Consider the following 26,818-nt stretch of genomic DNA (forward strand, 5'->3'; position numbering starts at 1 on the left):
GCGGGCACCTTGCAGGCCCAGAGGTCTCCGGCTGCTGGACCTCGCCGCCTCCCCCGCGGGGAACCGGGAGGTGTACTCTTGCAGCAGCGAAATGAGACCCGAAATTAGAACCGGGGAAGCCCTTAGCTTTCCCGCTCCTCCAGCCAGCTCATGTGTCTTGGATCGGATGAACTATAACATTAAAAAGATAGATTATCTTACGGCTCGGCTCGTTTTAGGATGGTGGGTTACATTTTAAGTTGCAGAGTATATAATAGGCGGTTAAAATTGGGTTACCTAAGGCCGCTGCCTCTAGGCTCACATCCCTCACCGCGTGGCCGCTGCTGGGGGCGGGGCGGGGGCGAGCTTTAAAGATTTGAGTCGCCCTTCTTCCTGGACAAGGGCCCTTGCTCTGTTCTAGGTCCTCAGCAACGACCCCTACCTGACTGGGGCTCGAGTGCAGTCCATTCGTGCCCATATTTCATAAACGACGTTGAAAAGCTATGTGAAAAAATCCATTTTAAGAAGATTTATTCCTCTGTAATGGAGAAGTATGAAAAAATTGGGAAAATTGGAGAAGGATCCTATGGAGTTGTTTTCAAATGCAGAAACAGGGACACGGGTCAGATCGTGGCCATCAAGAGGTTTCTGGAATCAGAAGATGACCCTGTCATAAAGAAAATCGCCCTTAGAGAAATCCGCATGCTCAAGGTAATTGATTCACTTTTGGGGGGTGGGGTTGGGGGTTAAGGGGATTGAGCTCAGGGGCACTGGACCCCTGAGCCACATCCCCAGCCCTATTTTGCATCTTATTTAGAGACAGGGTCTCCCTGAGTTGCTTAGCGCCTTGCATGTTGCTGAGGCTGGCTTTGAATCCTGGCGATCCTCCTGTCTCAGCCTCCGGAGCTACTGGGATTACAGGAGTGCACCACTGCGTCTGGCTCATTTTTTCTTTAAAGTGAATTTTCAGGGATTAGAAAAATAGTGAGTCCTGTAATGTTGGGCTGTGGGTACCTCTCCTGACTTCATGGCCTTATGTCCTTAGTGACACAAATGGAATGTCTATGCACAAGTAACTAATTATGTAAGGAACCGGGAAGCAGAGCTGTTGATAAGTGGTAAGGTGGTATTCACTTTTAGAAATGCTGTGGGCTATTTTATGTTTCATCTCAATAGATTATCTCCCACATCACCTGTAGACCTAGGTTTTCAACAGCTAGTACACTGGATAGTGTAGGAATTTAAAACAACTCACTTTTGCTACCATTCTTGTATTTATTTATTTTTGCAGTGCTGGGGATTGAGCCCAGGATCCTGAACATGCTACAGGATTTCATTATGCCTTACACATATATACTGTTAAAGCATCATAGTGTCCTGTTCTCTAAAAGAAGGGTTCTTATAACAGAAGTGAAGTGATCCATTTTTCAGTATTTATTAGTTCACACTAGGAGAACATGATAAGGGAGAGTGGTATTCATTACAACCAAAAGTGGTTCTCCTCTAATGGAAAGAGGTTCTTTTCTAAATTTCATGTAGATGCAGTCCAAATCACAGTCTAGAATGTGACATGCTGAACAGAGTGGCCTTTGCCTTTGTTTTACACAGTGATGACCTCAGTGTTCTGAGCTGTGCAACTGTGTGACAAGGGAAGAGTGATCCAGGGAAGGACATATGCCTAAAACAATGTTTATTTAAGGTTGTACACCCTCCCTTTCAGAAGCAAAATTCTTGGAAGGGAGGTGAGGTGGATTTCCTCTCCACTCTCACTCCTGATGTACTGGGTTCCTAATCAGTCGAGCCTGTGTCACTCACAGTGGGTTCCCAGGCCTGGCAAGAATTCTCTAAATGTTGTTGGATAATGAAAATAGATTGTTGGGAGGCATGCTTGAAGCAGACTTTGAACTGTTTTATGTTGGCATGGAATGAGAGCTAAGGCATTCAGGGCAGGCAGTATATTGTCAGAAAAGGTGCATAAGTAGAAAGCTCAGTATTTTGAGGGGACACAGGTAGAAACCCCAAAGTCTTGGCCAAGATGCCTGGTAGGTATTAACAGGCCCGAGGGACAAGGGGAGAGAAGAAAGCTGGGAACAAGTAAGAAGGGGTGTAAAGAGTTTGCTGGACCATGGGTCTAGTCCTGGTATAAGGGATCAGTTGAGCATAGCTGCATTTTGGCAATTTTTTTAAAAAAAATTATTGGTTCTTTTTAGTTATACATGACAGTAAAATCCATTTTGATATAATTATACAAGCATGGTATATATCTTATTCTTGTGGATGTACATGATGGTGGGATTCACTGTGTTATTTTCATATATGTATATGTGAAAATTGTCAAGATTCATTCCACTGTCTTTCCTTTTCCTATCTCCCCTCCCTTCTCTTCAACCACCCCCATTTGTGGGTTAGGTTCCACATATCAGAGAAAACATTTGATCTTTGGCTTTGGGGACTGGCTTACTTCACTTAGCACAATAGTCTCCAGGTTCATCCATTTGCAAATGTTGTAAAGCCATTCTTCTTTATGACTGAGTAATATTCCATTGTGTGTATGTACCATATTTTCTTTATCCATTCATCTGTTGAAGGGCACCTAGATTGGTTTAATAGCTTAATTAACTATTGTGAATTAAGCTGCTATAAACATTGATGTGACTGCATCATTTTTTCATATATTTGTTGATCATACATATTTCTTCTGTGAAGTGCCTATTCAGTTCCTTTGCCCATTTATTGACTGGGTTATTTGGTGGGTTTTTGTTTGTTTGTTTATTTGTTTAGTGTTTTTCTTAGTTCTTTAGATATGATGGAAATTAATGCTCTATCTGAGGTGAAGGTGGCAAATATTTTCTCCCATTCTATAGGCTCTTTCTTCTTGATCTTGATTGTTTCCTTTGCTCTGAAAAAGCTACTATGGCAGTTTTTAAGGCAGCATGTCCACAAGGCTTCACACTGTTAGTGTGGAAGGCACTTGTGAAGGTGTAGCTGTCCATTGGTAAATGCTTTTCAGGATGATAATTATTATTGAGAAATCGATTTTGCTAAAAATTTTTGGAAGAGTTTTTTCTGAAAATTGAAAACACTTTTCAAATAATATTATTATATCATTTGGGAAAAAAAGGTGTGACCCTTTTTCATGACACAAATTCAATATTCGTTCTTAAACTATTCCCTAAACTAAATGTAATTCACTATTCACCAAGAAGTCCTACGGTAGTCAACTCTTTTTAGTGTTTTCAATTTTGAATCATAATTTTCCAGGTTATATAATTAGTCTTTAAAAAAAAAACAAATAATTGCCTTTGGAGTTAATCTCAGTCAGTTCACAGTCTACTTTAGGGACAAAGTAAGTACTATTCTAATGGCAATAATTAAATTTTACTGTAACATCTGAGCTCACAGCAACTATTCTACCCTTTTTCAAACTTACTTTCTGTTGTAAAGAGAAGGAAAGAATTAAATTCATTCAGTCAGCGTTTTGAGTGTGGCACCTGTGCATAAGAGAATCGACATATGTTCATTTGGCAGGTGTTTCTAGAACTCCTGCCTGGTACCAGGTACTGTTCTTGGTCCCTGCCCTCAGGAACTCACATCTTAGTAAGGAGACACCAATAGTAAAAATAATAATAATAATAATAATTATATGTCAAGTAGTGAAAGAATTAAAGCAGAACAAGAAGCTAGCAGGCAAACTGGGGAGCTTGCCTTTTTACATAGTGGTTAGGAAAAGCCTTTATGAATGGCATTAGACCAGAGACCAGGAGGAAATGCAGGATGACTCACACAGCTGTTAGGGGGAGAGCATTCCAGACAGAGGGCACTGGTAAGTTCACAGGCCCCAAGATAGGATCAAGTGCATGTTCTAGGCATGTTCTGGTGTGTCTGATGTGTCACTGTGTCTGGAGCAGAATAATGGAGGATGTGGTGGGAGATGATAGCTAGCAGTATCAATCTAATAGAAAAGTTGATGTTGTAGGAGTGCAGGGGGAAGAGAATCTCTGGAGCTGTGACCTTGAGTTACTAACCAGGACCATAACCAAAAAGAAAAGTAACAGCATAATAAAAGACCAGTTCAAAAACCACCTAGGAGATTATGCTGCCTCATTTTATTTGAAAATACTTGATTCTTTATATATGCTGTCCTTCATCTTTATGTAACAGGACCTTATAGCTGGCTCCATGTTATGAGTGTAGAACTTCTTTCACCAGGGTATATGACATCCTCTGAAGTGCATCTAACACATGAGCCCTACAGGAAGGACTTCAACACTTTCCATAACTTGGGGGTTTAAATATATTGGATGAGAGATGGTGTAGTCATGAGAGAAGCCAGAATACAGGGAGGGACAAGTTCTCTGAAGGAAAATCACCTTAAATAAAAAAGTCAGGCACAATGGGTTGAAGTCATCACAGGGCCTGAGGTGGGAACTGGGCACTGTTTTATCATAAAGCAGGTGAGTATACTCAAACTCAACCCAGCCCCTGGGGACTGTGTGTCCAGCAAGGAAAGGTCTGTGTGGTTCAAAACAAACACAAACCAGCCCTCTGAGAATGATTGTTTTACTAAGACCCCAAGCCTCTGTAATATCTGAACCTTCTCTCTGTGGGGTGAAAATGGTAGAACTATTGGAAGAAGAAGGAAATTATTCCATCCAGCAGTGGTGAAGAGAATAGATTATCCTAGGGGAGTAAGAGGTCAAGGATAGAACAGGGCCACTATGGGTGCTTGGGTGACCTTCTACCTGTGGCAGGTGGAAGAAGGGGCATTAGAGTAGATCAATGTCAGTCAAGAGCTGGAAGCAGCAACTAGGACACCGTGATAGCTCTCTCAAAGACAAACAAAGAGGAGGAATCACATTTTTCATTTGGCAGGTAGGGGCTGGTGACCAGTAGACTTGGACAAACTGCCAAGTAACATTACCTAGGGTGCAGGAGTTACACTAGTAACAACCGTAGAAGGTAGATATTGTTATCCCATTTTACAAATGGATTTAGGATGGTTAATGATTTGCCAAATCATCCTGGTTAGGAAGCTGGAATGCACCTGTCCCAAGTCCACGCCCTGCTGCTTTCACACATTAGAATCATGACATTACACTGGGCACTGCACTCTGAAGTCTCCAGTGACTTTGTCCTTGCTCCTGAAGGGCCTTCCCTGTGAGATTCATGACTTTCGTGGAAGTCTGAGTGCAGATTCTCACTGGAATAGTGGTTCTTTTCAACTCTCATTGCAAAGCCCTATAGATTATTTTAGGAGGCAGAAAGTTATGGTTTGCCACCAACAAGGATGAGCATAAACATGGGAGAAAATGTTTAAAACTTTTCTATAAATATTACAATAGAGTATAAGCATTCTAAATGAGAATAGTATCACTTCCAAGAGGAGGAAAATTGGTCATTGGAGGTGAGTGGTAAAACATATCGAAACTTGTTCTTGTATGAAGCATGTATATAGGTACATATCGTACCTGACAGATACCCAATGTATTTGTGGCATTACATGTTCTTAGATCCAGCTATTAGGAAAAAATATTTAAAAGATTTCTATAATCCCAGCAACCTGGGAAGCTAAGACAGGAACTTTAAAAATTATGGAAGCTCTAAGTAGATTCTAGTGCTAGGGAGCAATTTGCATATCTCAAAATAAAATAAAAAAACAGGGCTGGGGATGTAGCTCAGAGGTAGCTTGCCCTGGGTTAAATCCCTGATACCACAAAACAAAACAAACAAACAAAACCCTTGAGGGGGGGAATGAAAAAAGATACTTGTGGTGTGGGCAACTGAGACTGTGTGTGCTGTGTGCCAGAAACACGCTGTCATTTGAATCTAATTAATCATGAACAGTAATAGCATGCAGAATGTTCAGAACTGCTCCTTTTTGCCTGTCGCCCCACTTCTAATAGCCTCATAGGGCTGTGTGGCTGCAAAGGGACCAGAACCTTGTTGAGAATTTTGCTGCTTGATTCCACCCAAAGCAGTCATTTGACCTTGGGCAAGCTCCAACGCCTCCTGGAACCTGGCCCAGCTTATCTCCATGATTTATGTCTCTGTTGGGTACTGCTTTGCTGACTCAGCTGAGGCGAGCAGAGTGCTCTTGGGTCAAACTTCTAATAGCGGTCAGGCAGCTTCAAGGATGCAGGAGCAGAAGAGGGAAGGTCAAAAAGGACAGTAACTGGGAGAGAGAAGAGCACAGGTGGAAAGGAGGAAGGCTGGACTTTAAGATGGGGCTGTCCCCAAGGGAGGTGCTGGAGGGAGAGCACTTCACACAGCCTCCCTAAGAGGCTCACTATCTGCAAATATCAGATCCGAAATACTGCTGGGCAAAGTACCATCCTGGTGATAGGCGTGCACTATGAGGAGCAGGACCGACAAAGTTCCCTGTGATCCAACACAAAGCATTAAGTGCTTCACTGAATGTGCCAGGGCCCCATTCTACTCAATGCTACGAGAGGGCCATGCAAATTGCTCCCTAGCGCTAGAATCTAATTAGAGCTTTCATAATTTTTAAAGGCATCTGCTTCCCCAATGTTATTTGTGAAGGAATATTTCCGAAGGCAGTAAAAACTTTAATGGGAAATCTTGTGGTATCTTTAAGAATTTAGTCCTGGCAAAATAAAGAAAAAAAAAAAAGTCCTAAAAGGGGCCCCTTTAAATCATTCACTTGGTTAGTTGAAATGGATTAGTAGCATGTGTCTATATAAGTAGTTTTAGCCATGTTGGGCATTTTCTGTTATAGACTATAGGAGATTACACATTCCAGTATCTGTGGGGAGCACAGTCGTACCATAGTGTGTGAAATGTAGGACAAGACGGACAGGAGGAGACTGGGGAACATCTCCTCTGAAGTGACTAGCCACCGCTCAGCTCTCTGAGCTGTAAGCACAGCGTGCTGGATTCGCAGTCAGAAAAGGCCAGAAAATTCAAATTTTATGTAAAATTCCTGGGCTATTCTCTACAAAATTGTTATTTTGGAAAAAAAAAAAACCTCAAAATAGATAAAAGTGGAACGAATAATACAATGAACACCTGCGTGGCCCTAACTAGATTCACTCATCAGCCATTAGAATTTCGTTACATTTCCTTTTCTTGCTCTGGCTCTGGCTTTCTCTGGCATGCTCTCTCTCTCTCTTCCTCTCTCTCTCTCTCTTCCTCTCTCTCTCTTTCTCTCTCTCTCCTCTCTCTCTCTCTCTCTCTCTCTCTCTCTCTCTCTCTCACAGACACACACACAGACACACACACACACTTTTTTTTTTCCTGAATCATCTCCCTAAATATTTTAGGACAAAGACATTCTTCTATATAACCATTTTGTGGTTTCCATACTCAATCAACTCAAATAATCTCATCTAATATAGTCTATGCTTTGTTATCTTATTGTTCCAATAATAGCTATAAAACTATATGTATAACATAAAAATGTATAAAAACTAATATAGTGCTGGGGTTGTGGCTCAGCAGTAGAGTGCTCACCTAGCATGTGCAAGGCCCTGGGTTCGATCCTCAGCACCATATAAAAATAAATAAATAAAGATATTGTGTCCAACTAAAAAAATAAATATATAAAAAGAATTAAAAATTAATATATTGTTAGTTAATGTCTATCTTTCTATATAAAATTTTCACCTAGTGGTTTTAATATCTATTGATGATCTTTGCCTGAATCAATTATAATCAGTTATTATAACACTTATTTTTCTATAATTCTTTCTACTTCTTAGTTGTTTTAAAGAACTTTCCTTTACCACCCCCCACAACACATGCTTTTTAGTATCACTGTGGTTCATGAATTCTTTTTTACTCAACATTTATCATTATTATTCTTTTTGAATAATATCATGTGTTTGGCCATGTGGGGCTACTTTGATCCTGCTCCAGTACCCTGACAGATGTCCATCATTCTTTGAGCACTTCTTTATTGTGCAGCACAACAAAATATTCCAAGTTCATCCTGCCGCACCCCTGTGATCAGACATTTCCCCAGAGACCTTTTAGGGATAATAATATTTCCTGATTTTAAAATACTAACAATTAATTTTTTAAAAAGTTTTAAACACCATTCAGTCCCAATAAAACACATATGCAGATATTGTTTGGCCTGCAGGCTGCCAGTTTGGGGCCTTTGAATCATGCAGTTCTTGTTCTATGCAGATATTCTCATTACAGATTAGCAGCGATCTGGCCGTTAATGTTCACTACTGATAGATGGTATAGACGGATGTCAGGAGTTTATGTAAACTGGTTGTCAACAGCATGGAAGACAAAGCAGAACATTTCCTTGCCCACAAGGATAGAAACCAAACAGTCCCTTATCATCATCTCTCTCTATTTGTTCAACAAGTGGAGACCTGCTTAATTTTGTTTTTACAAGATAATGTACAAACTGCAAATAGTAACAGACTTTGGTTTGTTTATAGGAAGATATTTTAGGCTTAGCTCACAGTTGTGTTTGGCTAATCTAGGAATATTGTATTCCTGCTATATAGTGAACTCCTAAGTGATAAAGCTGCCTTGTAAATACTTCAAGAACAAAAGAGGCAGAGATCAGCAAGCTGGCTTGTTACCTTCAAGACCCCCAGCTTGCAGGGAGATGTCCGCGTCCTGATCTTCTACATGGGTCCTGCCACACACCTTAGACTCTAGAAAATGAAACAGCACAGGGCAGAAGGAGTCAGAATAAGTGGGTTTTGTAAAGTTTATATTAACAACAATTGTCTATATTTATGTTTATGTTATTGAATGATCAGGTCAAGGTAAGTATCATATCTGTGATCTCAAACTTTTATCGTTTTGTTGTGATGAGAACACTTAAAATCCTCTTTTAGCTATTTTGAAATATATATATTGGACTGGGGTTGTGCTCGGTGGTAGAGCACTTGTCCAGCATGTGTGAGACACTGGGTTTGATTCTTAGCACTACATACAAATAAATGAATAAAATAAAAGTCCATCAATGTCTAAAAAATTTTTTAAAAAGAAGTATATAATAAATTATTTCTAGCTATAGTGACCTTGCTGTGCTATACATATCACCAAAACTTCAGAATAAATGATTTTATAATTCAGTTTGATTTAAAACAAATATATATATAAAACATATAAATATATATGATTATTGCTTTTTGACCACTTAAATTATTTTTATTTTTCACAAATAAAATTTCTAGACAGATAGCCAATATTACATATAGTTATTATAAAACACTCAAACCAGTTGAGTATGATGGTGCATGCTTGTAATCCCCACTCCCCATGAAGTTGAGGCAGAAGGATCAAAAGTTTGAGGCCAGCGCTCCTTCTGCCTCAGCCTCCAGAGTACCTGGGATTACAGCATTAACCAGGCACCCAGCTAGAATGGAAAATTTTCCAAATTGGCCAGGCATGTGTCTTTCACTTTAACTTTTTAAAATGTTTAATTCACCGTTATATTTGGCAGGATTAATGTTTTAGGCCACAAATTTGCTTTCAACGGGCATATTTTCTTGCTAATTTTTAACCTTCTTTGTTACTTATTAACATTAAAAGCCCTTGAGTAAAAACACTGTTGGATAAAATTGCCAGGTTGAAAATCTTTGAACTTCATCGCTCTTTTCTGTTGGGACAATGAAAGAAAGGTAGGAGTTTCTCAACCAACTGATGCTGTCAGCCACATATAAAAACCAAACAAATTATTTTCTTTATGTCTATCAGTAAGTTACTGCATTAATTTTTGGCTGCGTCAGTGTTATCTGTCATTGTGATCACATTTGTACTGTTACCTCTTTCCTAGTACACTTCACCTACTCTATTAGTCAATAAAACAGGTCAAGCATCCCACTGTGTGCATTGCTAGCCTGTGCTGGAGAGGAATCCAGAAGAGGTCTCTGGCCAGAGGAGCAGCCTGGCACATTCTGTTCCCTCCCCGTGATCACCAGCCAACCTAAAACAGCCCTCAGGCCCGAGCTCTCCACCCAGTGGATCCAGCTTTTCAGTCCTCCTCCAGTCCACATTATCTCACCTTTTTCCTTCTCTATCCATCCACCCAAGAAAGACGTTAGCCACAGTGACTCCCTGGGGGTTCTTGGCATTTGGAGGAACTGTGAGTTAAGAAGTTTCCTTTATCAAGAGTGTTATAGAAAGACTCCTCAGCAACACCAAGGAAAATGAGAAATATTTTCCTTTAGGCTGGAGATGGAAGTAATAATCTAAATAGAGGTTTTTTTCTTATTAAAAATAGTCCCCTGGGCTGGGATTGTGGCTCAGCTGTAGAGCGCTTGCCTAGCATGGGTGGGACCTGGGTTCGAGACTCAGCACCACATAAAAATAAAGGCATTGTGTTGTGTCCATCTACACCTAAAAAATAAATAAAATTTCTTTAAAAAAAAATAGACCCCCCCCCCACAACAGGGATCTACTAACTAGGGCTCTGAATTAACTTTAAAATATTTAATTAGGTTTTTAACATAGCAAAGGGACTTAAGGAAATAATTTTAAACTATATTTATGGTAAAGCAGTATATGCTTACGTAAAAAAAAAATTTTAAACAGAAACATGAAGGTACAGAAGAATGTAAGGTGAAAATAAAGTCTCCCTTGCCCTTTACTCCCCATTCTCATCCCCCTTCCAACAATCTGTTTCTTGTGTATCACTCTAGAAGAGTTCTTTGCTTGTCTAGGAACATATATTACCTTTCAAACCAGGTAAAAATACTATCATATTTTATATATAATATATACTCTTCTGTAATTTCCTTTTTATACTTAGTAGTTTATCTTGGACATTTTTGCAAGTCAATGCATAAATATATGCCTTATTCCCTTTTCAACAGCTGCATCGTATTTCATCATTTGTATGTACTATGAAGTCCTGAGATTGATTTATCCAATTGATAATAATTGCGTGTATGTGGTTTTCCAGTGGCCAATCAAGTACACAAAAAAACCTGCCATATTTGTAAAAATATTATGGATAATTTCCACAAGTGGATCATTGGTAGTAATGATGAGAGACTCCAATCTTACTTTCACTCCTAGTTCTAAGACCTGCTGGCTGTTGGTAACGTGTTACCATGTGGTGACTGCTGGCTCAATGTGCATATCCCTGAAGGGTAATTAATACAAATTCCATCATTTGATTGGGTTGCCTACTCATAGTTGGTGAGCTATGAAGTAGAACCATAGCATGATATATGCTAATTATCATGCCTCCTTTGCTGTGAAATGTGTCCCTTGTCCTGATGTGTGAACCCCCATGCCAGTAAAGAAAGCTTTTGCTAAACCCTGGGATTATGGTACAAGCAGGAAAGACACAACCCATCTCTAAAGTTAGTATCAATTCCATTAAAGAAAAACTGCTATCTCATCCACATTGTGGCTGGTTTCCTTAAAGAAGAGCATATGTCAGGGTCTCAGTTTGAGATTGTTGATTTTGGGGGAGGGGAGTTGTTTTCTCTCCCTCCCCCCCCTTCCTTTTCTTCTTCTTCTTATCCACCCCCCCACCCTCTCTCTTGGTACTGGGAGTGATCAGGGGCACTTTACCTCTGAGCTATATCCCCAGTTCTTTTTCTTTTCTTTTTTTAATTATTGAATTATTAATCAATTTATTTATTATTTGTTCTTTTTAGTTGTACATGACAATAGAATGTATTTTGACATATCATACATACATGGAATATAACTCCCCATTCTTGTGGTTGTACATGATGTGGATGTCTGATTCATTCTACTGTCTTTCCCATTCCCATCCTTTCTCCCTTCCTCCCGTACTCCGCTGTTCATTGCAGTGAACTTACACTCCTCCCTCCCTACTCCCTATTGTGAGTCAGCATCCACATATTAGAGAGAACATTCAGCCTTTGGTTGTTCTGGATTTCACTTAGCATGTGTTTTAGTCAGCTTTTTTGGCCACTGCTGTGACTAAAGGACCCGACCAGCACAAGTGTAGAGGGCTCACAGTTTCAGAGGTCTCAATCCATAGATAGCCAGTTCCATTCTTCAGAGCTCAAGGTGAGAAAGAAACAACATGGCAGAAGAATGTGGCAGAGGGAAGTGGCTTACATGGTGATCAGGACGCAGAGAGAGTCCACTCTTCAGATACAAATATATACCCCAAACCACGCTCCAATTCCCACCTCCTCCAGCCACACCCTACTGCTTCAGTTAATCCCCATCAGGGGATTAATGACTCTTACAACCAAATCATTTCTCCTCTGAACCTTCTTGCATTGTCTCACTCACATCCAAACCATAACAGCATAATAGCCTCCAGTTCCATCCATTTACCGGCAAATGCCATAATTTTATTTTTCTTTATGGCTAATATTCCTTTATGTATATGTATCACCCCAGTTATTTTTTGTTGAGACAGGCTCTCACCAAGTTGCTGAAGCTGGCCTTTAACTTGCCATCCTCCTGCCTCAGCCTCCCACGCCTCTGAGATTATCAGCCTGCACCACCACGACCAGCTCTTCTTGAGTTTTTGCCACTAGTATGTCGAGTACTCAGCAGCAGCCATGGCTGGATCTACCTTGTAAAGAGACTGCCAGCGTTGTTGCCTCATGATTTGGTGCTCATTCTACTAAGGTACCGTGGCATGCCAGGAGCTGGACACCTCCAGTATGACCTAACACACTGAGTTATGGGTTCTGAGTAGTAGGGAAGCTTTGACCTTCTGCAAAGTTCTCTCTTACTCTGGGTTCTAAAGAAATGTTAGCAGCCTTCTAAATCACTTGACAAATTACAGCAGTATTCCTAAGGGCTATTTATACTGCCTCCAAAATCCAAAAAAGATCCACCAAGAGCAATCCCTCTTTTTTAATGGTAGGGGATCCAAGGTGCAACAATTGCCAATTAAAAGAGGTTATCTCATGTGACTCCTTTTGTTTACAAGCAGAGAACTGAAAAATTGTGCTCTATATGTATAGTATGAATTGAAATACATTCTTTTGTCATGTATAACAAGGTAGAAGAAATAAATAAGTTAATAAATTTTAAAAAAGAGGTTGTCTCAGTATGCCCCAGGCCATTAGGTCCCTAGAACATCACCCCTACACCATTCCCTGGAGGATTTTTTCCCACTCTCTAGCACATATCTATCTTTATTGGATAATCAGAGCACTTGCCATTTCTGCTCACCATAAATCAATTACCAGAAGCTCCAATTACCATGGTGTCATCAATATAATGGAGCAGGATGATATTCTGTGGAATATCAAGAAATCAGCATTCCTGTGGACCATACAGACAGCAAGAAAGTTAACCTTGAGCAAGAGAGTAAATATGAACCAGTCTATTCCATGAGAAAAATGGACTTTTTCCATCCTATTTGATGACTGGATTTGGAAAGAACACATTCACTAGATCAACATTCGCATGTTGAATGTCAGAAATTATGTGTATGTGTTCCAGGAAAGATACCACATCTGGCCCAACTGAAAGATACCACTTCTTGCTGAAACTGAAACTATGAATTGCTTGAGTTTATAGTAGTCTGCCAGGTGAATTGTGTGAAGATGTGATAGGGACTACCACCTCTGTGTCCTAATGGTGATATTAATTTCTCTTGGAACATGGTTTTGCTTCTGTTTTGACTAGGGTTGTATTGAAGGAGGGGAAGAATTTTCAGAGGCTTCTATTTGGACCTTTCTGTCATATTGACTCTTACTCATGGGACCAATGTGAGGGTTTGCCAACTGCTAAGTGACTGTGTCTCAATTTTGAACTTGAAAGTGGAGGAAATAATCTCAAGGGTGGATCTATAGACCTATAAGGTCCAATCTCAGACAGTACTCTATCAGGCAGCCACAACAGCATTTTGGGGTCCCCAGTTATCAGTGTCAGCTCAGATCTTGTAGCCATATCCCTTCCTGCAGCTTACTCTGGTAAGTGGTCACAGATCACTTTGGAAAGCATTTAAAGAATACTTGTGGTATTGCAGGATTTTTCCTTAAGGTGATGCTGGTTATAAACTAACTTAGATTTCAAAACTGGGTGAAGAACTGCACCATTCTAGAAGTTGACATCAACCTTCTACTTGCCATCTCTGGATTTCTTTTGGAAATACATGTCAAGTAACACACTAGCCCCCTGCCCTTCTATATCACTTATAAGAACTTCACAGTAAGGTCCTATTTGTGCATCAGCACAGATTTCTGTGAAATAAGGTAGTCTGGCCTTCCTTCTCATTATGGTCATATGTGTACCTTGCCACTCTCAGAGCCTGGTCTCTGCCACCCTGGAATCATATTATTCCCATTGGAACCAGTGAGCCTAGTTTCATGGTAGTATCTCCAGCCTGTCTACCCATCCCACAGAGGAAAATCACCAAGGAACTTCTCACAGTTGCTAGTGCCTCTTCCTATTCCCTATTGCTTTCATGGAGAGAGTAGCCTTTGGGCCTTCCAAGGAAACATAATCAAGTGTGGGCTGCTATAGCCCTACATGGTCATCCACTATCACATTTCCACTTCTTAAGTTCCTAGGCTCCTACCTCAAAACTCTGCCAATGCAGTTTCAGCATGTCCACTTTACCTACTGAAAGCCTAACCTTCAAGAGCTATGCCAGCAACACATTTAAGACTGTCATCATAAAAAGACAGTCATATCAAGAATGAAGTCCCAAGATACAGGACAGTGCTTCTTTATCAGTGAATTTCCCCCTCTCCAGCCTTTGTGTCTATGATCCAACACCTGCAAGATTTCTACTGGTACATATGAGCCAGGTCTTGTAATTTTGAGTAGAGTTATTTCCTGAGGCTCTTGTTTACTACCTCATTTCAGTTAAAGGTCTATGGGCCCTGGGAGGAAGTGGAATCAAATCTCAGGAGGACAAGCATCCTCCTCCTCAAATGAGGACTTTTCATGTCTCCATGTAAGAAGCAGCGGTTCACCTATGGCAATGGGCAGAAGCTGCTTCTCTCACCCTAGAGGGTTCAGGAAAATTTGAAGGTTTAAGGTTTTCAGATTCATCTCTCCAAATGTCACTATCCCAGATCTCAGGATCCTTCTTTTTCCTGTCTACTCGTGATTGATTCAGTTCCAGAATTCCCATTCTGTAGACTTGCTAGTGGGGGTCCACTTCTGAGAACAACTGTCTCAGCCTGTGTACACTCCAGAAACTAAAAACTGAGCCAAGGGACTGTCTGTTAGTAGTATGTTCTGGGAAGTGAGACCAGAGAGCAGAAGTAGGGGACAGGAGAACAGAAAAGGAAGAGAAACCGATGAAAGAGGCTAAGAGGTCTCAGGCCCTTCCAAGTGTTTTACTGTACTGCTTTAGAAGTCCATGAGAAATACATGGGGCTATTTTATTATAATTATTGTAAAGGAGGGAAGAACACCACCATTCTCCACTCTGGGTGGAGGTTTGTGCCTGAGGGATTACTGCAAAAGTCCCTACCTAACTAAGACTTAGAGTCAAGTTCAAAAGTTTTAAAGCCTTGTGAAAAAAAATATTTTACTGGAACAACTCCCACTTTCTAAACTTCAATTTCTGTCTTTTTGTTATTTACCACAGTTGTGGGAGAAGAAGAATGCTTTTGAAAGCAAAACAGGAAATTGCCATTGAGAAAATGGTCTGTTGCTTTTCCCCAAAGCACAGACACAGGATAAACATTCCCCCTCCCCTCACAAAGAACCCAGACCAGAGCCTCCTTGACACCCGAGGGACAGGAAAGACCATAGATGCAGTGATCAGTGTCAAAATGTGTGACTTCCACAAATAGATATACTTGTTCTTATTTATCTTGAAAAAAAGCAGATGTGTATTGCTTGCACATTTTTCCACTTTCAGTAGAAACATGGGTACTCTCAATATTTCACTTTTAACTCTAAGACATGATGAGGTTAGTCATGTCTCATTTGGTGTTAGTGTCAGGAGCCCTGGGGACTGTGGGGAACTAGAGCACATGGGCTTCTCTGATGGAGACAGCTGCTCTCAGCCATGGCTTATTAATGCCTGAAGACAGTAGGCCTGAAGTTGCTAGATCTCTCAAGTACCCTTGTAATGAGGATTTTAAAGTAATATTTCTTGATCATGAAGTGGACAACTAGTACAAAGTCTTCCAAATGATGCAACTAGAGAGATAAAATGGTTGACCTTAGAGGATGTAGGTCCTACGCTTATCATGACAGACAGATGTCCAGTGAAGACATAGGGATGACAGCAGAGGAGAAGGGGTCCAAGAAGGATATGTGGCATTCTCAGCTCTGCAGGGGAAACCAAGTAGAGCTCAGGTTGAATTCAACCAAAACAAGTAAACAAACAAACAAAGCATTTTTTTTAATCATGTGAGAGAAAATGCCTCACATAGCAGCATAATGTGAAACATCAGTATTCAAAACACACAGAAAATAAAAGGGGGGCCAAGATAAAATAGCAGCAGCGAGCAGGGAAACTTTGTACAGGAGAGCAGGCCGTGCTTCTAGATTGAGCATAACTGACACGTTGTGCTAATGGCCTGGTAGGGCTCACTAAAACCTTCAAGACTGGGCCAGCACAAAACAGAAGGCTGAGAAATAAGATGAGGCCGGAGGCTTTGGTTCCACAGCCTCATAAATAGGAAAGTTATAATTAAAGGAGCCCTGACATCCTTGTAGTATACAGTCATTTAGTCTGTCCTGTTAAGATTACGTGTATGTATGCTGCAGAAGGCAGGTGAGCCTGTGAACAGATTATCCATCATGTCACTTGGTTCTCATCTAATTCCTTTGTGTGTCCCTGAAGAAGTTCATCCAGTTTTGAAGTAGAAACATCTAAATCCTCATGAATGCAAACATTCACATTGTTGGAGCTGTGATTGAAAGCTCCAGGGTGTGGAGTGCAAAGGGTTTTTGGACCAGAGGTGTCCTTCTGAATTCCTCCCCCGATGGCAGAGTCCAGAGAGAGAGAGAGAGGAGGAAGGTGGTTTGAGTTGCTCAATCTACACAGACTGGCCCCTGATGTCCCCACTGCTTAGACACGACTTCCAACAAGGTCAGAGAAGGACCCCAGGCACAGAAGCTGACTGAGTGCCTTTCAGTCCTCTCCTCACTTGACCTTTTGGCTATGTCCATCACCACTGACCACTTCTTCCAAGGGATGCTGTGGCATCATGCCCTGCTGTCTTCTCTCTTCTCTTTGGGAACCTTCTTCCCTTTCTCCTTCTCTGCATCCTCCTCCTCCACCCCACAGCTGGGTGCTCAGGTTCTTGGAACCTTTTTCCATCTCATCCCTGCTCCATCAACAGCTTCAGTTAAGCACATGCTGATTCCCTGACTTATGTCTTGAGCTCAATCTCCAGCCAAGCTGATGACTCCACTTGGTATTTAGCATCCTTGCTCACTCAAAGGGCCAGAAACAGTAGTTTTCTCCCCATCAAACCTGCTCCTCCTTTCCATGATGGCATCAGCACCCCCTCATTATACGAACCTATTATTCTTTTAATATTTTATTAGTTGTTGGTGGACCCAGAATCGAACCCAGTGCCTCACACATGCTAGACAAGGACTCTACCACTGAGCCACAATCCCAGCCCCCTATGTGTCATTCCTGACATCTCTCCCTCCCTCATCCCTCATCTCCAATTCATCACCACATCCTGACTTTTCTAATAACAAAATTTATCTTAGACCAGCACTTTTTTCACCCTCTCTCCAGCCTCTGCTCTGGTCCACACCACTGTCATTGCTAATCTATCAATAGGCTCTGCACTCACCTTTGCTTGTCTATTTTTTCTTCCTCCAAGCCATTCTGTACCTTGCTATCATAAAATGCTCTTAAAAACCCAACTGGAGCTGGGCACTGTGGTGCATGCCTGTAATCCCAGCAACATGAGAGGCTGAGGCTGGAGGATCACAAGTTCAAAGCTAGTCTCAGCAACTTAGGTGAGGCCCTAAGCATCTTAACAAGATCCTGTTTCAAAATAAAAAATAAAGGATTAGGAATGTGGCTCAGTGTTTAAACATCCCTGGGTTCAATCCTTGGTACCAAAACACAAAACAAAACAAACTCCAAGTGATATTGTATCATATCTTGATACATATCTTTCTAGTGGCTTCTCACTGCATTTACGATAAAGTGTAAAATTTTAGCATGGCCCACTAGACCCTACAGGACTTGCCTTCTGAACTGGCTGGCCTCAGTCCATGAGCTTCACCTGTAAGGCACACTATTTCAGTTCCTTAAATGACCTAAGTTCTCTGCTGGCTCAGAGCCAGCTCCTGTCTGGAGCTACTGCCCTTCTTGGTCTGGTTGGACTTTACTCACCCTCCCAAGGCTTTCCTCAGGGTCATTTCCTCAAGGCCAGTTTTTCTGATGCAGCTGATCTCTTGTAAATGGAGGGCTTATTCATGACATTTCTTTGTTTAATGCCTGAGTCCTCTGAGTTGTTTGCCAGTGTGTCTCCCCTGCCCAGAATAGTACCTGATGCTGGGTAGATGAATATAGATATTTGTTCAATCTATGAAAACAGCCAGGACAGTGACTGGCTTCATGAGGGCAGATCAGATATTTGTTGATCTGGAGAAGTTTTAGGACCTGGAATTCTGACAACCTAGAGAGAGCTAATAATTTTTTAAACATTTTTAATATAATATTTTGAATTTCTTAAAGCAACTCATCTTTCTAAATTAAAATTATTCTAAAAGAAGGTGGAGCAAAGTTATTGGTTATTTGCAATAATATGAATGCTATCTTCCTGGAGGAAGATGGGAGAGCCAAGTTGTTTAAGAATCATATGATGCCCCACTGTGTTGCTGAAGGCCTTGCAAGTTCTCAGAAGATGCCATTTGGCGGTACACTTTACAAGCCTTAAATTGTCTATATGCTCCTGAGAGCTGGGTATGTATGGTAAAAAGATACTCCTGGCAGTGGGTAAATATGTATAATCCTTTGGGAAAGCAATTTGACTGTACCTATTTAGAGCTTTAAATTGTATTGGGGAAAAAATAAATAAATAAATAAATTGTGTTGGGGGCTCTAAATGGTGTTCAGCTAATTTTAGTTCATTCCCCATTAATGAACCATTAACTTAATGGCCAGTTCCTCAAAGAGATCTTCCCTGGACCACTCTTCATCCTAAAATCAGGTGACCTTTAGCTTGATTTTTGTAACACATTTATTATTTCTGTAATTACTAGCCCAATGTCTATCTCCCCTCCTATGTTCTAAGCTCCATAAGGGAAAGGGCAGTACTTGCTTTATTTGTCTCTATATCCTCAGGGATGGCATAGGGCCTTGTGTTCATTGATCAAAATATGTTTTATACACCAGGTGCAGTGGTGCACACCTGTAATCCCAGACACTCAAGAGGCTGAGGAAAGAGGATTGCAAGTTCAAACTAGCCTCAGCAACTTAGTGAGACCCTAAGCAACTTAATGAGACCCTGTCTCAAAATAAAAAATAAAACAGGGTATATATCAATATATTTTATACATTACTGTGTATTATATAATAGTATAATTTTTATATAATACATTACAGTAATCATATAATAATATGTAATGTTATTATATGATTATTTATCATATATAATATATATTATTTACCATTATATATATTATATATGATGCATGTATGAATATGACACAATGAAACTCATTATTCTGTGTAATTAAAATATACTAATAGAAAATAATTATTTTTTAAAAATATGTAAGTAATTGTTGAATAAGATGAGTAGAGAAAAATGTCCTAAATAAAAATGGATTTAAACCAAAGGAATCAATACCAATAGTTAAACTTCATAAAGAGGCTAACATGTTCCTGAGATAGTTATTGATGGCTTATGTGTAATTGTCACTACAACCCTTGAATACCTACTTTTGCACATGTGAAACTAAGGATTATAGAGGTTAACTATCTTATTCAAAGTTAAAGTCAACCTGCTAGTAAATCGCTCATCAAAACCTCATTTATAATGGGAGTTCATAACCCACTTGAATCTAATGTATGAAATATGATATGTCAAGAGCTTTGAAATGTTTTGAACAACCAATAAAAAAATTAAAATTAAAATTAAAATTAAAACCTCCTTTATATAGCTGGGAATGGTGGCACAAACCTGTAATCTAGCATCTAGGGAACCTGAGGCAGGAGGATGGTAAGCTCAAGGCCAGCCTGTGCAACTTAACAAGACCCTCTTTCAAAATAAAAAAATAAAAGGGTTGAGACATAACTTAGTGGTAGAGCATTCCTGGCTTCTATCCCCAGTACTATAAAAACAAAAATAGAAATACCCACCTCATTTATACTAGCCAAATTTTGAAAAGAAACTACATGGTATTTGAACAGAATGTTGTACATTTTTAGAATCTGAGTTGTCAAAAGGTATATAGTAGTAGCATAGCAAGATGAATATAATCAATAGTTCCTGGTCCCATCCAGAGCAATGGCTACTACTGGGATAATGCCACAGTGATACCTCTTGATGGGTCCTGAGGTCATAGATAGCTCTTCTAGTGAATACCAGCTGTGTTCGAGGATGCTGGTTAGAAAAAGTGACATCTGGAAGTGCGGGGTGTTTCTGAGAGAGGAAATGAATCCTGAAATGAAAAGATATGTGAGCCTTGCAGGAAGTGAGAGAAATTCTGTGGGTCTGGGAGGAAATTCTAAGGCATTAAACTGGAGAGGTAAACAGAGGCCAAATGGAGAGGACCTCTGGGTCTTATCCTGGGCAGCTGTGCCCTGTAGTGATCACTGCAGATCTGTATGTGGAGAATGAAGGCACTAGTTCCAGTATTCAGAGAAGGTCAGGTTGTGTTTGGGTAAGACTGATGAATTTCTACTTTTGCTTAAAAACTTGGCCAGAGATGAAAGTGAGAACTAGATATGAAACAAAACAAAACAAAAATTCAAAGACTCTCAGATTTGCAGTCTTACCCTCAATATCATCAAAGGAGCAAACAGTGTGAAAATGAGAGGGAAGCCTAAGTATGATATTTTTCAGTCTGAAAAAAAAATCTGCTTTCTGCTAATTCTATCATAAAGCAGCTGTTTAGTCCCTTTTAATTCGGTTATTTGCTTTTGGTTTGAGACATCTAAACCAATGACATTTATGGATTTAAGATAGAAGTCAGTTCTCTCCTATTATGTCCAGAAAATGTTTGTTCAGGCTAAAAGTTTCCAGATACGATAACATAAATTTTATAGTTTGGGATACCTTCTCTTCTAATAGCCAAATGAAGCTAATGGTATTCTCTCCAAAATTCATGTTGTATCTTAACTCCAATGCATCAGTATTAAGAGCTATGGCTTTTGGGAGGTGATTAAGGCCTGATTGTCCTATTATTGGGATTCACAACCTTAAAAAAGGGCTCAGGGACTGGGGGCATATGTAGCTCAGTGTTAGAGTGTGTGTTTAGTATGTGCAAGGCCATAGTTTTAATTCTCATCACCATAAAAAATCAAAAATAAAATAAATGGGCTCAGAATTAAAGGGATTGCTCTCTTGCTGTTCTGTCTTCTACTCTGTGAAGACACAGGAACGAGGTGCCATCTTAGAGCCACCTTTGCAAGGCATCTTGGACTTCTCAGTTTCCAGAACTATAAGAAACAAATTTCTATTCTTCATAAATTACCCAAATCTAAGATATTTTGTTCCAGTACAAATAGACCAAGTCATTGACTTTAGTGTATCTAGCATATACTTGATAAAACATAAATTTCTCGTCTTGAAAGTACAGAGAGATTTTATAGAGAAAATAACTTTTTAGTAACTTTCTCATGGCCTATATAAACATCTTTCAGCATGCAGTTCAAGAACTTTAGTTTTTCTCCTTCCACCTTTTATCTCTTATGGAGCACCTGCTTGCCTGTAATTAAGACCTCTCACTATACTTTGAATTGCAAAACAAAACAGTTACCCAGCCCTGTTTATGACAAAAAGAATTGAAAGCAGAGTCTCAGAGACTCAGTTGTATGCCCACATTCATAGCAAAACATTATTTATAATAGTTGAAAGATAGAAGCAACCCAAATATCCATCAATCAATAGATGAATGGAAAAGAAAATGATTTCCAATGGAATAGTATTCAGCCTTAAAAGGGAAGGGCTGACATGTGCTATAACATGGTTGAGCCTTGAGGACATCATGTTAAGTGAAATAAGCCATCATAAAAAGACAAATATAGTGTCATTCCACCTATATGAGATACCAAGGGTAGTCAAAATCATAGAGACAGAAGGTAGAATGTTGGCTACAAGTGGCCTGGGGAAAAGGGAGTGGGAAGTTTTTGTTAAATGGATATATAGTTTCAGTTTTGCAAATGGAAAGTTCTAGAGGTGGACGGTGGTGATGTTTGCACAACAATATGAATGTGTGCTTAGTATCACTGAACTGTACATTAAAAAATGGTGAAGGTAGTAAATTTTAAGTTACATGTATCTTACCATACTTTTTAATATTGGGAGAGTTAATATGATAAAGCAATACTTGATTGTGAAATTCTTATGGAAAATTATTTGTTGATACAATCCAAGAATATTTGAAAAAGGAGTAGCAAAGTCCCAACTGTTTAAATAATACAATAAATAAAATGGATATTCAGGATGATTAACCAAGTCAGTGAATCAAGAAGGGAATCCCTGCCAAAAGGTTGGTGTATTTTCCTGTGAAATGCTTTGTCTTCCTTAGTTCAAGTCTCTTACTTCTTCAGAAAAATGAGATCAGTGCTGAGATGTGATATTTCTGATAGGACTCTGTACAAAGGTGCCAGAAAGTTAAGTATGAAGTTTATCTTTTGCCAAAGCCAACCTCCATTCCTGACCTGCTTTTCTGGATACACACTTGCAGGCAGTCACGTTGGATGGCTTTCTGTTTTAAAGTGTTTCATCAGCGTAGGAATCTTGATTCACTCTCACATTCACCAATCATCATGGAATGGCTGTTGTGCACAGACGCAGGGCCGGAGGTACGGTGGCATGATCTGAATAAAGACAACACAGGTCCTGACACTGTGGTTCTTATAGTCTGCTGCATTTATCTGTTGTATCTACAGGTGTCTCGACACCAGGCAACATTAGACAATCAGCTGAACAATGATTACTAAGTAAGGGTTATGTATTAATTACTACTTAGTGATTCCTTAGTAATTGTGAGAAAGGCACCCTTCAGAGTGGCTTTGAGATTTATTGGGCACTGGGGAGATCATGGAAGATCTCCTTTGGAAGGACATTTGATACAAGGCTTGAAGGCTGAGTTTGTGTTAACTTAGAATGTCCCCTACTGTCCGAGTTTACACTGTAGCATTGAGGGAAGGGGGAAGGACAATACACTATGAACAGAATAGACGAGTGATACGGAGGATGAACTTGGCAAAATACAAAGCAAGGTGGGGGGGTGGTCAGAACTGCTGGGGAAGGATTGCAATTCCCAGGCAGGTTATTGAAATACTCTTTATTGAAAGTATTTACATATAAATAAAGACTTTAGAGTAGTGGTGACCCTCCTACGGAGGGAAGATAATAAATTAGATTTCAGATGTGTTGATAATGGTTTAGAAATGTTTATACTATATGATATTTATGTGAGCTGTCTAATAGGCTTCTGGGTATAGAAGAATCATAAAGATTGTTGTAACTAGACAAAAGAAGTGTTATTACTTATATACAAGCTGATCATAGATATTAATAAAAATATACTACTCCCCCCAAAAAAGATCTCCTGTACCTTTTTGTTCTCTTTCGTTTTTCAGCCTCTTTTACCTCTTTGCTTTCACAAAATTTCTAGGTTATAATCATTTTTTTTAATTTTTTTATTTGTTCTTTTTAGATATACATGACAGTAGAATATATTTTGACATACTATACATACATGAAGTATAACTTACTCTAATTAGATCCCTTTCTTGTGGTTGTACATGATGTAGAGATTCACTAGTGGTGTATTCATATAGGAACATAGGAAAGTTCTGTCAGTTTCATTCTACTCTTTCCTATTCCCAACCTCCCTCCCTTCCCTTCATTCCCCTTTGTGTAATCCACTGCTACTATAAAAATAGCCCATAAAGAGAGGTAAGATAATATTGATTATAGCCTTCTTCAATCCAAGAAATGAAACTCCTAAAGGCAAACAGACTTTGTTTTTGGTGTTGTTATTGGATCAAAATTAGAGAAAACTGCCTTTCACAGCTCAGATTTGCCACCTTGCTTTTTATGTTTACAGCAACTCAAGCATCCCAACCTCGTCAACCTCCTGGAGGTCTTCAGGAGGAAGCGGAGGCTTCACCTGGTGTTTGAGTATTGTGACCACACAGTTCTCCATGAGTTGGACAGATACCAAAGAGGGTGAGTGATCCATCCCTTACCAACAAAACAAAGCACAAACACACCAGAATTTGTGAAGGAAAAGCAGCAATGACTCCTTTAAGACTAGGTTAAGTCGGGCACAGTGGCATACCCCTGTAATTGCAGGGACTTGGGATGCTGAGGCAGGATGATTGTAAGTTCGAGACCAGTCTCAGCAACTTACTGAGACCTTGTCTCAAAATAAAAAATAAAAAGGGCTGGGAATGTACCTCAGTGGTAGAGTTTTCCCAGCCTGTGTGAGGCCCTGGGTTCAATTCCCAGTACCATTAAAAAAAAAAAAAAGTGAGTCAATCAAAGAAGGCCTCATGGTGAAGGTAGTCTTGCAGTGGAAATGGGAAGAGTTTAGAGTGGTCAGTAAGGGAAAAGGATATTTCATCCTCTTCTTTTGCTTTGTTCCTGGGAGCTCAGCTTTGGCTGGAGAGAATATGAAGAGTACCTTGTAGGTCAGAGTCACAGAATGGTCCCCCAATCCCTGGGCACATACATACTTCAGGGACTAGAGGCTGAGGCTCTTCCAACAGCTCTTTCTAGCCTCGGCCAAGGACACTCTGCCCTGAGGTTGCTGGTTGTAAAGATCTTCCATGACCTCCAGGCAAATGGGATTAAAGTGTCTTATGGTTTGTTAGTGACCATGATACAGGCTTTTCATGTTCAGGAATGTTAATTTACCCAGCCAGAGACAGCCAAGAGGACAGACAGCTCCCTTCAGAAAGTCATTGATACAGAATAATTGTGTGTTCAAAGAATAAAACATTTTGTGTGTTGATATTTGCTCTTTTGACAGCTTGTAAGTGATACTTCAATAAAATTTATAGTATAGTTTTCATGGCTATTTGGGACTAGGGAGATACTACAGGGAGTTTGGTTAGTCATGTTAGGCTGAGTGGCTTGGAACACTGAGGGATCGAAAGAAATTGGGGGGGTATTTTTGGCATATAGTTTGAGCAGAAGAAAAGAACGGGTGCTTAGAGTTTTGAAAGCAGGTGTTTTTAAAGCCAACTGACTAAAATAGGTTACATATGTTTCAGGAAATAGAAGATGCTTTAATATGAAGGTGGGTTTAAAAAGGGAAGGAACAATAGACACTGTGCTTAGTCACAAGCCACTTTGTTTCCAAATGAGAAAGTGCCATGTTTATCAAATATAAGATTTACTTGAGGAACACTATTAAATGAGCAAGTTTGAAAAATAAGATTTATTTTTAACCAGACATACCCATTTATTTGGAAGCTTGAGGATTTTTTTTGTTTCAAACTAAGTCACTTTCCATTATACTGAATATTTGTCAATTCTCCAATTTATTTTAAATGCAATCTCAAATTTTCAGTTGTTATTATTATAAAGTAAATGCTAAATGATGTCAAGCAAAGATTTTGAAATTTATAGGAATCTTTTAATTTTCAAGGTAAGAAATCTCACATCATAAAATAAAACTTTATAAGTACATTCACAGTCAAAATTTACCTTGATCAAGTTGCTTACATTGTCCTCATCTGTAAAAAATGAGAGTTTAGGGTGAAATTTAAGGGGACTCCCAGCTCCATAATGCTATGAATTGATGATCTAGTACTATAGAGGTCAGGAAACAGATTATCCTTTAGTTTCTCATTTGATCTGTCAGATAATATCAACAGAGAGAAGGAGCTGATGCTGTTGTCTCTGCCTGCTGCCAGTCTGGGTCCTTCTTAGCTTACTACATCACCTCAAGAATGTCCTGTGATCACTTCCTGTATTTTCAAAGTATAAATTTCTAAAATACAAAGTAACAAGCCATCCCTATATAAAATCCTTGAATAGTTCCTCAGTTCTTACTGGTGTAATGAAGTCTCAATACTAATCCCATTTCTCACTAGTTTGCTCCATAAAACTAATCCTGCCTCACTAAATCATTTGCACTCTCGGATTTAGGACATGGTATTTTCTCAGCCTGGGTTCCCTGCCTTCTCTATGCCACCTAGAAAACTCCTGCTGTGCTTCAGGTGCAACCCAAGCACGACTCCTTTATGATGTGTGTCAGAACACTGAGGAGAGTCAACAGTCCTTCAGTGTTCTTAGCATCTGGGGTTATTTATATAATAGAGCCCATTTGCCCCAAATTTATAAAATCCTTAAGGGCAAGAGTTGGTTGGGCCTTTCTCACCTGTATATCTCCAGTAACTTCTAGCTGAGTACTTGGCACTCTATACATGCAATACTTGTGGAATGACCTGACTGTATTAGCAAACCAATAAATTTGATACTTATGAAATGATTTCAAAGAATAATCATCATCACAGTGTTTTGATTTGCCTTTGAAAATAGTTGCTTTGACTTTAAAACTCTAAATCCTAATATTGTTAAAGGAAATTATAAGTACACTGCTGGAGGAAACTGTCACAGAAGTTCTACTTTTAATAATTTACCATAAGACAATAATGTATATGTGCAAAAGATTTAGCTACAAAAGTATCTATTGTTAAAGTAGTGTTTTAAATGAAAAAGTTGGAAACAATTGAAATGTAGGATGATAGAAAATTGATATAGCTTTACAAGGTAACATAGTGAAGCCATGAAGAACATGTTTGTGCCGGGAATGGTGGTGC

The 26,818-nt window shown here is 39.6% G+C and overlaps 1 protein-coding gene across 3 annotated transcripts in view; it reads left to right on the plus strand.

The window, feature by feature from the left end:
• Positions 1–26,818, plus strand: part of Cdkl1 (cyclin dependent kinase like 1) — a 52,533-nt gene that overhangs the window by 479 nt on the left and 25,236 nt on the right. For 2 of the 3 annotated variants that reach the window (XM_048798611.1, XM_015490910.2), the window contains exons 2-3: positions 401–690; positions 24,094–24,215. In XM_048798611.1, the coding sequence (XP_048654568.1) occupies positions 401–690; positions 24,094–24,215 (412 nt within the window). Of the gene's footprint in view, positions 1–9; positions 223–400; positions 691–24,093; positions 24,216–26,818 lie in introns of those variants that run through there. The other variant, XM_048798612.1, reaches the window with a different exon arrangement.

Source organism: Marmota marmota, unplaced genomic scaffold (genome assembly GCF_001458135.2).
Source record: "Marmota marmota marmota unplaced genomic scaffold, marMar, whole genome shotgun sequence".
Taxonomy (NCBI): domain Eukaryota; kingdom Metazoa; phylum Chordata; class Mammalia; order Rodentia; family Sciuridae; genus Marmota; species Marmota marmota.